The following is a 15,191-nucleotide window of genomic DNA, read 5'->3' as shown; positions in this document are numbered from 1 at the left end:
AAAAAAGACGCAACAAGCAAGAAAGCAGCAAGATTTCAGCAAATGCTAATAAAAACTTTCAGTGCTTCTGACATTAAAGAGTGGTTTAGGTTGGAACAGACCTTTAAGATCATCAAGTCAAACATTAACCCAGCATGGCTAAAGCCAACACTAAACCATATCCCCATGTGCAACGTCTACACGCCCTTTTAAATCCCTCCACAGATGTTACCTCCATCACCTCCCTGGACAGCCTGTTCCAATGCTTTTTACCATTCCTGTGAAAAAGTTCTTCCTAATATCCAAATTAACCCACCTCTGCTCCAGCCTGAGGCCGTTCCCTCTGCTCCTGTCCCTGTTCCCTGGGACCACAGCCCGACCCACCCAGCTGTCCCCTCCTGGCAGGAGCTGCGCAGAGCCACAAGGTCCCCCCGAGCCTCCTTTTCTCCAGGCTGAGCCACTTCCCAGCTCCTTCAGCCTCTCCTGGGGCTCCAGACCCTTCCCCAGCTTTGTTTCCTTCTCTGGACTTGTTGGTTTTTCAAGTTGTGTGAGGGGCCCAGAGCAGGCCCCAGGATTTGAGATGCGGCCTCAGCAGGGCCAGCACAGGAACGGGCACAGCCCAGGGGCCATCGGCCTCTTGCCCACCTGGGCACCCCTGGGCTGGGTCCAGCTGCTGGCACAGCACCCCCAGGGCCTTTTCCAGCCCCTTTCCCCCAGCCTGGAGCTCCATGGGTTGTTGTGACCTGAGAACAGGACCCAGCACTTCCCGTGGCTGTCCCTCATCCCATGGATCCAGCCTGTCCAGAGCCCTCTGCAGGGGCCCTCCTGCCCTCCAGCAGATCCACATCCCACCCAGCCTGGTGCTGTCAGGAACTGCCTGAGGGAGCTCTGGATCCCCCCTTTGGTGAGGATGCCAAACAGGCCCGGCCCAGCCCTGATCCCATGGGAGCCCCCCTGGTGCCAGCCCAGCCGCGTGTCCCGCCATGTCCCAGGGCTCCTGGCCCTGCCCTCAGCCCGTTCCTTCTCCAGGGCACAGGGCCCTGTCCATGAGCAGCCAGTTCCTCCAGGAGATGCTGTGGGAGAAGGTGTCAAAGGCTCTGTAAAGCCCAGGCAGACACATCCACAGCCTCTCCTTCAGCCCTGAGCAGCTCACCTTGGCAGAGGAGGAGATCACTTGGTCAGGCAGGACCTGCCTCTCCTAAACCCAGGCTGGCTGTGCCTGATGCCCTGCTTGTCCTGTCCCTGTTGCTGGTGGCACTCAAGGTGACCTGCTCCATGGCCTCCCTGGCACTGAGGGCACGTAACAGGCCTGTAATTCCCTGGATCCTCTTTCTGACCATTCCTGTAGATGGGTGTCACATTTGCCAACCTCCAGTGAACAGGGACATCCCCAGTTTGCCTGAAGTGCTGGTAAATGATTGGAAGTGGCCCAGCGAGCTCTCAGCACCCTTGGGTGGATCCCATCCCACCGCTTGGGAGTGTCCAGGTGTTCCAGCAGCTCACTGACCATTCCCCCGTGGATTATGGGGGTAACATTCTGCTCCCATCCCTGTGCTGCAGCTCAGGATGCTGACCAAACAAGGTAAATGTATTGCCCAGTACTCTTCATAATGAAGTTTGTCTTTGAAAAGAAATAAGTCCTTGAAAATATGCAAAGAAAAATGTCCTTGATTTTTGTCCTTTCTATTGAAAAAGAAATAATATGCTTGAAAAAGAAATCAGACAAAGAATAGACCCTAATGAACCAGAAGGTAACTACAAACCACTTGTAAAACACTAATGTGGCAAAAAAACCCCTACATCTCAAATGCTTGCAAATAAGAGTCCAAGTAAGCCAACGACAAAAATGTTGATGTGTTTCTACTTGCTAATTAAGATTTTTAAATTGCCTGATAATATTTATAATGAGATAATATACTCTCATTTTAAAATATTTAAAAATATTTAAAAATATTTACTTTTGGAAATGAAGAAAATCTAGACTAATGCAATGTGAATTACAACAATAGTTCAGTTACTTTTCTAGTTAAAGGCATTAAATCAGTACATTTTTATGATTTTACACAGTGCCATGTGATTAAGCCTTACTAAATTACTTTCTTATTTGGGACGTGCTACAGTGAACACCTGACAGTACAAATCAGTGTTACCAAAGTGACACATAAGAACTGGGGGATAGGAAGACGTGAAACAATCGATACAGTAGGAAAAAAAATATGATTGTCACATTTTTGAAACTATCTTTTTAACATGTAAGCATCTGAAGTTGTCGTAAGTACAAAAATTAGTAAACTTTTAAACACTATAAAAGTTCATAGTTTTAACTCACAAATCCAACATGTGCACTTACACATAGCTTATATAAAACATCCCAAAAAGGCAAACCACAACATAGCCCTGTTCTCCTTTCCTTAGAGAAAATTCTCAGCCAGCCTTATCTGGAAGACATACATCTTCACGACCATCTCAAGGATTTCAAGTCACTTATTCTGTTTTCTTTGCTTGTTTTTTCTTAGCACCCTCATGATGTTGCTCAGAAGGCTGGTCACAGACTGAAGAGCCGTTGGAAGATGTGGCACTTTCACCCTTCACTTTGGAAGGTGTCTTTTGTGAGCCAAAAAACATTTGGCACACTGCAGACTCAATGGGAGCAAATGGAGAAGTTGCACATCTTGTCAACATCATTTTTACCTACAGGAGAACAAGGATCAAGTTACAGTAAAAGTTGTGATGGCTTCACAGGTAAACAAGTTCAAAGCTGAAGGGGTGTATGGTGTCTTTAACTTTTTACACAAGGATGAGGCTGTGCAATCACCAATGGAATTCTGCTCATTTTAGCTGAAACTGGGCAAAGAATGCTTTTCTTTCTGACCAACACTCCTCACACAGCTATGAAGGAGATCTACAGAGAGGTCAGAGAGGGATTTTTCCTCAGGAACTGCAGCAATAGGACAAGGAGGAATGGGTACAGATTGAAAGAGGGGAAACTTAAGCTGGATTCTAGGAAGAAATTTTTTACAGTGAGGGTGGTGAGATACAGGTTGCCCTGAGATGTTGCTGATACCCCAACCCTGGTAATGTTCAGGACCAGGTTGGATGAAGACTTGACAAGCCTGGCTTTGTAGAAGATGTCTCTGCCCATGGTAGGGGGATGGAACTGGATGATCTCTGGGGTCCCCTCCAGCCCTTAACATTGTATGACTCTATGTTTCTATCAGCTATACACAAAAAACTTGCACAAAAAAACCTCTGTAAGATTAATCATCCTGAGAGTAAATTGTATTTAATGCCATACATTTAAGGTGAAGACCAACTTTTATGTGTAAGTTTTGTGCCTTGTTCAAACTGAAAAACTAAACTGAGTGGCTTCCTTCCACTTAAATTGGAAGAATGGGATGTGTAATTCCATTTTGAATGTATAGGTTCATAACCGGACTTTAATTAGAATTCCCGACAGCCATATTAATCCCATAAAGTTCAGAGATTTAGGTGGGCACCCCTTAGGACACGTAACTTGGAATCAGGCTTGAAAAACCTGGATTTCAGATCCGGGTACTGGACAAGTTTATTTTGCAACAGTTTCTACAGGTTTCAGAGCCCCGACAAGTTTCCGGGAGACCTTATTAAAAGACTATACCAGATACACTGTTGCTTTATTAGTTTATTTGCTAAGTGCGTGCGAGTTCCGGACTGTCAGTACGACCATCAGTGTAAGGATTTAGTTACTCCAGCGCAGCTGGACAGCCAGCTCCTGTGGACACCTGCAATTTCTCACTTCCTGAATAACATTCCTTTCCTTCTTCATTCCCAGCATCCACAGTTCAACAATGTCTTTATCATTTCAGATGGAAAATCAAGGACATAAGCCTCAAGTCTTGGCTCCCCCACAGCTAACTTCTGCAGAATTAAACTTGTCAGCTCCTTCCCAGAAAGGAGACTGGAAACCACACTTCCACACATTCTCTGGTCTGTTCAACACCAGCTCTGAAGCTGTTAAAATTGCCAGATATCTGCCAACACAGATTATGTTTTCTTATAAACTAGTAATCCAGAAGAAAGGCATCCTCCTGGAAATTAACAAGACTGGAGGGACTGAAGACTTCAATAGAGAAGTAGTGTCTATTTTATTACAAAATAGTCACAGCTACTTCAAAGTAGTTTTGGTACGCTTTCCCTTCCCACCCAAACACTTATTTTGTGAACATTTTAAATCAAATGAGAATCCAGCTAGTTTGTTTTACAGACCCACTGACGACTGCACAGGCACACACAAAAGACTGAGATTAGAGACATACAAGCCTGGAACATCAAATACTGAGTGCCAAAATTCCTGATTTTTTTCTTTTCCTCCCTGTCGCCTCCATACATTGAACAGAATCAGTAACAGAACAGGTCTTCCATTCTGCTCAGGTACAGAACACTAAATACCTATCTTCAGCAGGAGCTGGCTTTCCCATAAAGCAGCATGCATTTCAACAATTAAATAAAATATCTTCTGTTATTTGGTCACTAGCAACTTTCAAATTCTTACCTTGAAGACAACAAGAAAGATGGTGTATAAAAACACAAGGTTGTGTTTTGCTATTGGCAAGTACTGTCTGTGTTGCAGGGTGAAAAGAACTGCTCCTATCAAAGTTACCTTCACAGGGCTAGAAATCAAACAAAGAATGTTAATTTCTCTTCTCTGCTCTACAGTGGAAGCTGCCTGGAAAGCAATACATGTTCTTAAGTGTGCAAAATAATTATTTCAGAATAGAACTAATGAAAACTTGTGGTAACAGTGGTAAGATCCAAAATCCAGCTATAACTAAATTAAGATTTTCACTTTATATAATATTACTACACTTTCTGTCCATAAAGCATCAAGTCCAGCACTACTTCAGACACCCAGAAAACCCCTACTTGACAAATACTCCTCAAATCAACGCTCCTATTCAGACTTCATATGTCAGCTTGATTCTCTTCCTCTCCCAATATATCTTCTTGAAGAGTTACATTACAGAGCTCACACTACTTGGACTAGACATAAAAACAGGTTCCTTTACCATACTCCAGGAGTTAGTTACTCCAAGGAGTTGCTTAAGGTGTTGAAGAGTAACATAGTCCAAGTCTTGGTCCAGTGTAACACTCCAGCAGCTCTGGGGCTGTATCAGCTTAAGCCTGACTGAAGCCAGGTCTGTATTACCAGGTTTTGCCAACACAGCTGTGCTGACCTGAGACATACAAAGATTTCCACTCTATTTCCAGTTTAAAGACATCTTTGTTGTGGTACTAAATCTCTTCCCAGGTATGCAGCTGGAAAGCAAGAGCTCTTTGGTCAGTTATCCAGAATTCTGTGGATTTCTTAGTCTGTATGTGACATGTACAGGTGACATTCCTGTTATCACAGAGCATCTATTGTGGATCTGTTCTTCACTGTCTATTCAGGAACAAAAAAACTACATCAAATTCCTGCTCAAGAAGCCCAAAAAACCCTGTGTACACAGGCATCTTATCCATTTGCAAGATGTTTGATGTTTTTAACTCTGTAAGTTAGCTCAATTTAATGGTCTTTAGACTTATACATAAACAAAACTTATAAAATCTTTTTTGAGTTACTTTGAGCCATACCCACAGTGGGGAAGGAGAATATATGCAAGTGATGCCAATCAGTAAGCATTGTTCTGGTGTTGCACCTGTAAAGACAGTTTTATTTGTGTGTACAGTGCTATTTATGACAGTCACCTTTTCTTCTGGAAGTTTACTTTCAAGACTGCCATTTAGGCACTGACAAGAGAAAGAGAAATTCTAAATACTTAGAATTTCAGAAAAAGCCAACAACTAACACAATGCACAAAAAGTTGAAATATTGCCAAAGAGAAGGCTACAAATGTATCTCCTGTTATTCTGTGTCTAGGAGTGGCTGCTGAAAAGCAAGATAGCTTTTTAAAAAAATAAAATTATTATTTTTAAAGACCTGACTGTAACCTGGGAAAGATCAAAAGAATTTTAGGAAATTATCACAGTGACCTTATCTTGACTTACAATAATAGCTTGCGGCTTTCCAGCCTGTTTCAATTCTCATTTTACAGAGAAAACCAGAAGGCATGTAATATTCCTCATTCTTTGCTCCTGCAAGAGAAGTAACTTTTCCCATCTTGCAGGTCATTTCTGCTATACTGAATAACCAATTTGTACTTTCTCAAATAATTGATGTCTTTGGAGGAAAATAGCACTGGCAGCAAAAGTAAGAGTGACAGTGTTCAAAGGAAGCCATCTTAGTGATGCTCAGAACATAAACCAAAATTCACTTGTGTATTTCTAGAACCACTGTGCTTTCATTTTGGACAGAAGACCATGTCCCTGTAAGACAAACTGAGCCAACACTGCTTTCTAGCAACTCCCCACTAGATCTTTACTACTTTCTGACAAGTTTTGTTGACTTCTCTTCCCATTTGCAGCTCTTGGGCTGTGAACATAAAATGATTAAAACATCACCAGAAGTCCCAAAGTTCATTGTCCCATCTTTCAAAGGATATACACCAAAACAGAGTACAAATATGTCCTAATGGTTTGGTTTTTGTTTTGTTTTTTTGGCTTCAACCACTGAAAGTAAGCATCCACACCAGGAGCCAGCATAACAACAGCTAACTTGTTGCAGTTTTTAATAAAAAACTTACTAGGACATCTGCAGGAGCTCATTGGTTTCAGGTTTCCACACTCCTCTCACCAGCTGCTCGAAGTTGGAAATTAAGCCACCACCAGCACCTGAAATTGCAGAGATTTATGGCAAGTTTCCACCGAATGCTACCACTATTATGCCATTGCTCTCAGAAAAACTCATGACACCATGTGCTAAATGTGGCACCAAAGCCCAGACTCAAAAAGACTTAATCCAACCTCTCATGCAAACAAGACAAACAACAGCCACGAGAACTCAGAGGTTGAGATACTCAGCAAGAAGCTCAGGTCTGCCTCTAAGTGACAGCATCTGAACTGATGCAGTCATCACATTCACACGTGCTGCTTTCCACAGCAGCACAGAATCAAGCAGGAACAAGAGCTGCACAACTCCTTTCTGAAGTGTCCCTGATGGTGCGGCTGCAAATACAGCTATCAGGAAGGTAGCTTTCAGAATTCCAAATGGCAGGTAGGCAACAAGGGTCATCCCCATGTTTAAAATCAAGTTATAACCCAAAAACCTAACGTACCCAGTTCTCTTCTTCAGCCTCATGCAAGGCAATAATGTTGTTGGAAAGATCAGCAACAGCTACACAGAAGATTTACTTCTTTATTGTCATCAACCGCCCATCCTGCAAGCTCTTGTAAGACCTTCTGAAGGGAACACCCCTCCAAGTCCTTCAATGTCACCCTTAATTCAGGCAGAAAATCTGCAGCAGAGGCTTTTTCCTTCAGGGGACATCAGACTGCATCAGGACTACCATCCCAGCACAGCAAGGATGGTGCTACAGCTCTGCTGTAGGGGCTAGACATTTAAACATCACCCCAAAAAAGCCCAAATCCTCAGAACAAGATGCTGTGTGCATGTTACCTCTGGCCCAGCCCACAGCCACCATGATAAGACAGGCATCTTTGTAGACATTTTCTGCATGTGCAATGCCATCTGTGATCTTCCAAGTCCTTGTCACTTCTTTCATTCCTGCCACCAGAAGACGAAGAGGCAGAAAGGAAAAGCAGCGGCAGAATATGTCTTCTGGACAGTAAAACACTAGATACCTGAAAATCATCAGGAAAAAAAAACATTAGCCACACTTTTGCTAAGGAATTATCTTTTCATAATCTTTAAAGATATTTTTGGAATATGACTAGCAATGTCTGATATACTACTGACAGCTCAAAGTCTCGTGGCACACATCTTGGCACAAATTTGAAAAGCTTTTGAGCACAACTGAGCTTTTGCACCAAAACCAAACAGTACTGCCTCACTGTCCTAGAGACGAATCTGTTGAAGTCCATGTGAAACAGCTTTACATTTTTCCAATTGTTCTACACCTTATATATCACATTTTTATAATTCAAGTCATTAAAGTGGTATCTGATTGACTTTGTGTGGTTTGAGTTTATCTTGTGAGTTATGTTTTGTTTAGATTGGTACAGGGGGGTTGTTTTGTTTTGGTTTTTTGTTTGGGATTTTTTTTTAATAGGATTACAACAGGGTGGTAAATTAAATGCTGACTCTGTGTTTCCAGACTGTAGGTACCTGGAATTATATAACTTCAGCAAGAATGCCTCCACTAGTTAATGTCATACTACATGAAATGCATGGCTCTTTTTAAACATATTTAACATCTTAATATTCACCAATTCTAGCTTTTCCAGCTTGCCAGTTACAAGCACATTTCTTTATTCAAAGCATTGAAAGAAGACTACACAAAATATCTTTGATCAACTTGCTTTTAAAACCAAGATGGCTAAGAGTTAAATCCTAAGTGACAGTAAATTCTAAAATATTAGATTATGTAGTGTTTTATTATATGTCTTCAATAATAAATAAAATTCAGTTCTTACTGAGACATTCACAAAAACCCAGTCAAGATTAAGTATCTTGATTAAGTTATCTTAAGTAGATTATTTCAGTACAGGAGTAAGAGTAATAATTGCATAAGAGCAGAGAAAGCATTTAAAAAGAAGGATAAATTTTGTTTTCTTAAAAAAATGAAAGACACTGCCCCTTGCATTAAGGTTTTTGATCTTGATCCTGCCTACCAAGAATTTCTGAGGCCCTTCCCTTTATCTCTTATTGTAAAGATAAAGATATTGTAAAGATGCCTCTGTATGCAACCAGGCTTCAGCTGATATGAAGCCAAAAACGCAGAGGGAGGATGTATTTTACAGGCTACTGCAAAAAGCCATTTAAGCCACCCACTCCCTAGACAACTCACACCAGAATTAATTTATATGTGCAGAATGTGGGTTTAGGACCCTGAAGCACTGGTGACAGGACTGAGGCTGGCCCTGAAGGCCCACCACGGCATTCCTGCCTGTAATCTCTGCTAACAGTAGATGCCGCTGTCCTACAGACTATTCAGGAGCATTCCTCAAGCCCAGCACGACTCCACTCACTTTCCAGTCCCGAGTGTGGCTTGAGGAATTCCATTGTGCACGATCTGGGATCAGGAATTAAGGTCATTACACTCAGGAAGAGGGGACTTTGTAAAGCTGGAAGCTTAAAACGTTTTGTAACGTTCACAGCTCCTCACTAAAACCTCCTTTAATTTGTGCACAGCAAATCACATTTGACCACGGTGAGTTACACAGAAATCCTGTTCTCTTCAAGTGTACTCCTAGCTCATGTCACTTGATGAAACTAGCAGTCAGTCTGCCCACATCAGACTGACACAACCACAGGCATGTTCTGTTAATAATTCACTAATAATACATATTATTAATTTCACCAAATTAAATGTCATCTTCTACTGCAACACAAAGACCATAAAACTAATACATATACCCAGACAGATAGAAACACTCGCTTTCATTTTAATGAATTTGCAATTGTAAAACTTATGGGGCAAGTGGAAGTAAAGGATTTTAAGCAGGCCAGACTACCCAAATATAGATTGAGATTTCTAAATTCAAAACCCCACAGCTGCTCATAACTTTTGTTAAGTTTGAAGTTTCCTTCAAAGATCACTTTCTGGAACAAATGATCTCCACTGGAAGACCACATTTATATGAAAATAACTCCAGAATGTTTTTTTTAACTCCAAAGCAGGCCAAAATGCCTAATACTTGATTCAATCATATAATTCAGCTAGCTACACCACAACACCTGCCCATCTGGGATGGAAGAAAATACAGAAAAAAAAATGTGTCTGGTAGTAGGAACTGGAGGAAAGATGTGTCTTGGAACCTCAGTTACAGAAAAAGCCAAAATTTTTACATCAGCCAGGTTCTGATCTTCAATACTACTTTTTCGAAACTTGACTGCATTTATGACATACCTATATTCAGTAAATCAGCAACTGAATAACTTTATTAAAAAGTAATATTCATAGCTGTTTGACCAGGAATACTAAAAAAAACCTAAGGCAAGTCTAATCTAGCAACAGAGCATTTGGTTACACAACAAGGTGTAAGAGTTGCTCTCTGTTTCCAGAGAACAGGATCATAGCTGCTGTGACACTGGATGAAGAGATAGCATCCAAATCCACAACACTTTTAAGTAAAAATTCTAATTTACATGGAACCTTGATGGTACAGTATCAGTTTACAGCATATAGCTTCCTTAGAGCCAGTATCACTCATCTTACCCAACTGTGACTGCTTACCAGACTGAGGATGCCAGTAGAATATTTATGGTCTTTCCCAGAAATGCTACTGGAGGTTCACCAAGCATCAAGGAGGACAAAACTGAGCCCCCAAAGCAATAAAGCATTGCACTAAACCAGCAGGCCAAGGGACTTCGGACCGACACTTCCACAACTCCTGGGAAAAAAAAAACAACCAACCATATAACATTCTGCATAAACAGAAATGAAAACTGGAGAATAACATCATGTTTTAAAGGTCAGTATTTTTCAATTTAGTTCCTTCAGGTAATGAAAAATCCTCCAGCAATCAGCAGGCTCTCACAGGAAAATTTTCCAGAAATACAAACCTCAGGGTAAGGTGACTTTAACTTAAACTCCTAAACAGAAGTGAAAGGCTGACAAAAAGTGTTCTCTGAATATCTTTTGTGCATTAGTTTGCTGCACCTAGGTACCAAGAGGAAAAAGCTTTCAGAGCATAGCAGCGAGGTCTTGTTTTTAACAGCCTGACACAGGGACACATTTGCTTTGAAATTTGTATTAAAAACACCTAAATGGCTAATCTAAACAGGATTGCTGACATTTGGAGGGTTATTCTAGGAATTCCATTTCTGCTTTTGAGTGTTCCAAGAATTCAAGGCAACTGTTTTCCCTTCTTTTCTCATAATATCCTGCTGTGATTGGTGGCCAAAATGAAAACTGCATCCAAGATAATTATCAAATCGTTTTCACCTGCACTCTTGAAGGGGGGCAGGGAAAAAGGTTACTTGAACTATAATAATAAATGTAAATTTCCCTCATTATTAAAAGGTTGACAGTTTGGTTTATTTAATCATCTTTAAAATGAACTCTCATTTTAAAGTGCAAGTTAACTATGCCAAAAAGAGTACATAAGATTCAAAGATTATACTGGAGGTAATGGGAAGTATTAACCATTTTCAGAGGAAAACAACATTTTACCAAAGCTAGAAGTATGCTCAAGTGGTTGTTTTGACTATTTCCTTCCACTTTAAAAGTTCAGTGTTGCCAAAGCTTCCCCTTTACAGTTGGTTCTGAGCTATTTGCCTGAACAAGTTTAATTTTCCATAGTCCAAAGGCTGAAGTTCACAAAAGCACTACTGTCCGCCCCAAAATGAAATTTGACGTCTGTTCCCAATTCAGTGTAGAAGCTTTGGTTTATCAGGCATTTCTGTGGGAAAAGAAGCTTCTACCGAAGATGAGAGGTTCAAACATTTAAAAAAGCATACAGCACTCTCAATTCATTCAATGCATTAACAAGTTTCAGTTTTAGTGTTCCAGTTTTGGTGCTGGCATAGCTATCAAGTACAGCAGCACTATCTAAATGCCCATAAAACAGCCAATTTATAAGAATGAGCACTCCTCAGCATTGCAGAACACTTGAATACAAAATAACATCTCTTTTATTTTTAACTCTTTTGCAATTTATTTTTCAAACTGCAGTACCTGGTGCTCCAAGTTAAGACACCTGCAAATTATTAATGGCTTGTGTTTATTACTTTTGGAGTAGGTTTAAAATTAAGTATCTGTTCTCTCTTCAGATCCATTCTCCTGCCTTCCAATAATCACCAGCTTCTCCACACTCCCTCTGACCCACAACTAGCAGCAAGTGGTTTTCAGTTCTGAGGGCACATACAGATTGCCCTCTACCAGTAAGCTCCCCAACAATGCAGGTAAATTTCTTCATTTTACAAGTGAAAGGTCAGGAAACTGGAACCTCTATTGCACTTCAAGATTTTTCTGTTGGTCAGCACTAGAAATGGCTCAAATGCCAGTTTTTAACAAGGATATATATATCCTTGCTTTCTAACAAGGAATATACACAATACAGAAGACAATGAGGCAAAAAAGTTGATACTAATTTAAAGATCATCTTGGGCATTGCCACTTGAATTATTACTAGGGTGTAGCCTTTCAGAAGACAAATTCAGTTTTAAGTAGGTCACATGTTTTTATACAAAGTGGTCATTTATCTTTGTCCTCCGATGCATCCTCTAAAATTAATGAGGCATCACACAACCATGCAATGGTGAATCTGCCAGAAGGCCACCAGCCCCGCAGATGTACACTTCAGAAAGTTAAGGAAAAGTTTCAAAACACAAGGACTAATTTTGAATATGGTTTTAAGAATTGCTCCTGAACAATAGTAATATTAAAAAACAAACAAAACCAAGGGAAAAACCCCCAAAAAACCCAAACAAAACAAAAAAATCCAAAACACATAAAAATACACTAACAAACAAACAAAACAAACCCTTACCAACTAACTATTTCTGTCAATAGGATTATATCTGCTTTAAGCTTTTCTGCATGTTCCAAATAGGCAATAATGCACACTACACACATACCTAGTGAGCACACCAGGAGGATTTGTACATATTTTGTCTAGTACCCTGTTCAACGACATAGAATATCCTTAGTTAAGATAAAGGATTTATAGAGTCAGACTTAACAGAGCAAAACTATGCTGAAGAGAAATTATTTCTCTTCAAATCACCTCAAACACATCACAGAAAAATGTCAGGAACAAACCAAATATGACACATCCTCAACCACCAACACCTTTTGCTGTCCCTCCACCCCAAAGAAAGCAAATTGCCAGTTCTACAACTGGCTGGAGTTACAAGCAAGCAAATCCTAAGCCGTCCTCAAAGCACTAATCAAGAACTCTCCTTTTAAAACACGCAGAAAGCGACAAGTTGGTTGTCACTGCTGTAGTTTGCCAGTCACAAGTGAGCAGGAAAGCCTGGCTAGGAGCATTGGGAAAGTCCCAGTTAGTGTGCAGCCATCCATGATCCAAATGCCCACACTGAATCTGATTTTAAGCAGTGGGGGTGGGTTGGTATTTCAATGAGACAGTAATCTGGGATAAAATAAATGTGGCTGTAACTTGACCACATACTTCTTACACCACCAGGCACTCAAGGCTATCCCATAATTTCCCTGTCAAATATAGCTACTGTTGTAAGTTTCCAAAAGGAACATAAAGCCCAGACAGCATTAATCGACAATAACATATCCATACTGAGTATTCATAATAACTGCTATTTCAGTTATGATTTAATACTCAGTTCAAACCACTTGGGAAGTGAGAAACAGGCCAGCAGGCAGTCACCGGGAATACAGTTATTAATTCCAACTATTAGAAAATACTCAGGAGTTCTGAACTACCAGCTATTAAACCAAGAAGAAAAAAAAAAAAAAACAGGAGCATGGATCTGACCAGACTTCTGATAGCAATTTTCTTTCCATAAGGGTTGTCTCACTAAAACTAGGCACAGAGGCCTCTCATCCTCATCTTTAGGTGTGCCCATTCCAGAGGAAAGTTTAAAAGTATTGCATGATGTCAGAAAGTCCCTTTCTAAATGGAACCGACAAATTACACAATGGCACAGCCCAGCACCTGTCAAAAATTTTAGCAGCATTAACAAAGGTTGGTGAAGATTCTAGAATGCATAAGCAGTTTACACCAGTCTTCACAGTCTGTTAAGTGCATTTCCTCAGCAGATGGTCAAAATTCACCTTGGAACACTTAGGAAGGGACCAAAGAACAAGCTCTCACTAAACAAACAGTGCAGAGCCCTAGAAATCTGAGGCAAGCAGCAGCTCCCAAATTTGCTCAGTTTCCTACACAGTTATCACCTGGGATGCACATTTATAGTAAACATGTCTAAACCCACACCACAAGTAGCTTAATTCTAAACACTGAAACAAGGCCAGCGTCTACATTGGTGACAAAAAATAAATAAATAAATAAATTGGGGTTAACAGCCGCAGTGTAGATGATTTTCTGGAAGAGAGCATGCAGACTGAAGCGCCGTGATGTGCTCTCACACAAAACCGTGTTAGTGGAAGTGGAAAGCTTTGCTAAATTCACTTTACAATCCACGGGGTACAATGCTGACAAGCCACTGGCACAGGACCGACCCATGAGCTGTTTCCTACAAGGCAGAAAAGGCCTTAACACCCCCCTGCACAAACAGGGCGTGTGAAAGATGTAAAGTCTAGCTAATCTCTCCTCTCAGATGCAATTCTGGGCACAGAGATACTGGCCTGTGTTACACACACATTCTCTGCATAAACCCAACTACGAGGGGCCTCAGACCTTTTACTCCTGAGACTTCAAAACCGAAACAAACAAACAAACAAATAACTGTACAAAAAAACCAAAAGCTTTCCAACAAAACTCTTGGCTGATTTCGCCAGCGCCTCTTAACTTCTGGAAAGCGAGAAAAGCTTTGGCTGGGTGTCTTTTGCGGGCAGCGAGACAACGCTTATGGACAGACGGGCTAATGCAGGCGGCAGACAATCCCATTTGCACGGCCACAGGGTAACCGGGACGGCGGCTCCCCTCGGAGCCCCATCCTCACCCTGCCGGGGCTGGGCACCCCCCAGGACACATGGGAGAAACACCGGGATCCGCATGGGTGTGCGGGGTGTCCGCCCCGTCCCGTCTCGCCCCGCTCACCCCGCTGCTCCTTCAGCGCCAGGACGGAGGCGACATAATGCGCCAGGTCGAAGAAAGGGAACATGCGGAGGCGGGAGAAGCTCAGCGGCACCTGCCACAGCTCCATAGCCGGGCACGGAACTCCCGGAGCGGCTGCCCGGGACGGGAGAGCCCTGAGGACGCGGCTTGGCCGCTGCCGGCCGCCGTCAGCGCGGGGCGAGGCGAGGCGGGGCGGGGCGGGGCGGGGCGGGCACGGCGCCTCACGGGGCTGTCGCTCTCTCGGTCCTGCGGCTCCGCTGTCGGAGGCGGCTGCGCTGCCTTTTGTTTGCCTTTTTTTCGTCAGAATGCTAATAGTCGTGCTCCATGCACGGTTTGAGGTCGGTTGTGGCCTCCCTCAGAGCCCCTGTTGCGTTTGTGTTGCTTCCCTGCGCACTTCGCTACACTTACCCATATACATTATTTTTTCTCTTCTTTCCTGTTGAATATTTCTGAAGCTC

General features: G+C 42.0%; 1 protein-coding gene across 1 annotated transcript; it reads right to left on the bottom strand.

Annotated features, from left to right (window-relative positions):
• Nucleotides 1-388: 388 nt before the first annotated feature.
• On the bottom strand, nt 389-14,896 carry TMEM38B (transmembrane protein 38B). The gene is made up of 6 exons (XM_030969140.1): nt 14,716-14,896; nt 10,251-10,407; nt 7,511-7,695; nt 6,639-6,726; nt 4,511-4,628; nt 389-2,670 (listed from the first exon to the last, which is right to left on the bottom strand). The coding sequence occupies exons 1-6, from the start codon at nt 14,819-14,821 to the stop codon at nt 2,464-2,466; spliced, it is 861 nt and encodes a 286-aa protein (XP_030825000.1). The 5' UTR covers nt 14,822-14,896; the 3' UTR covers nt 389-2,463.
• Nucleotides 14,897-15,191: the final 295 nt, after the last annotated feature.

The sequence above is a fragment of the Camarhynchus parvulus genome, chromosome Z (assembly GCF_901933205.1).
Source record: "Camarhynchus parvulus chromosome Z, STF_HiC, whole genome shotgun sequence".
Classification (NCBI taxonomy): Eukaryota; Metazoa; Chordata; class Aves; order Passeriformes; family Thraupidae; genus Camarhynchus; species Camarhynchus parvulus.
This window is presented reverse-complemented; position numbering and strand designations above follow the sequence as displayed.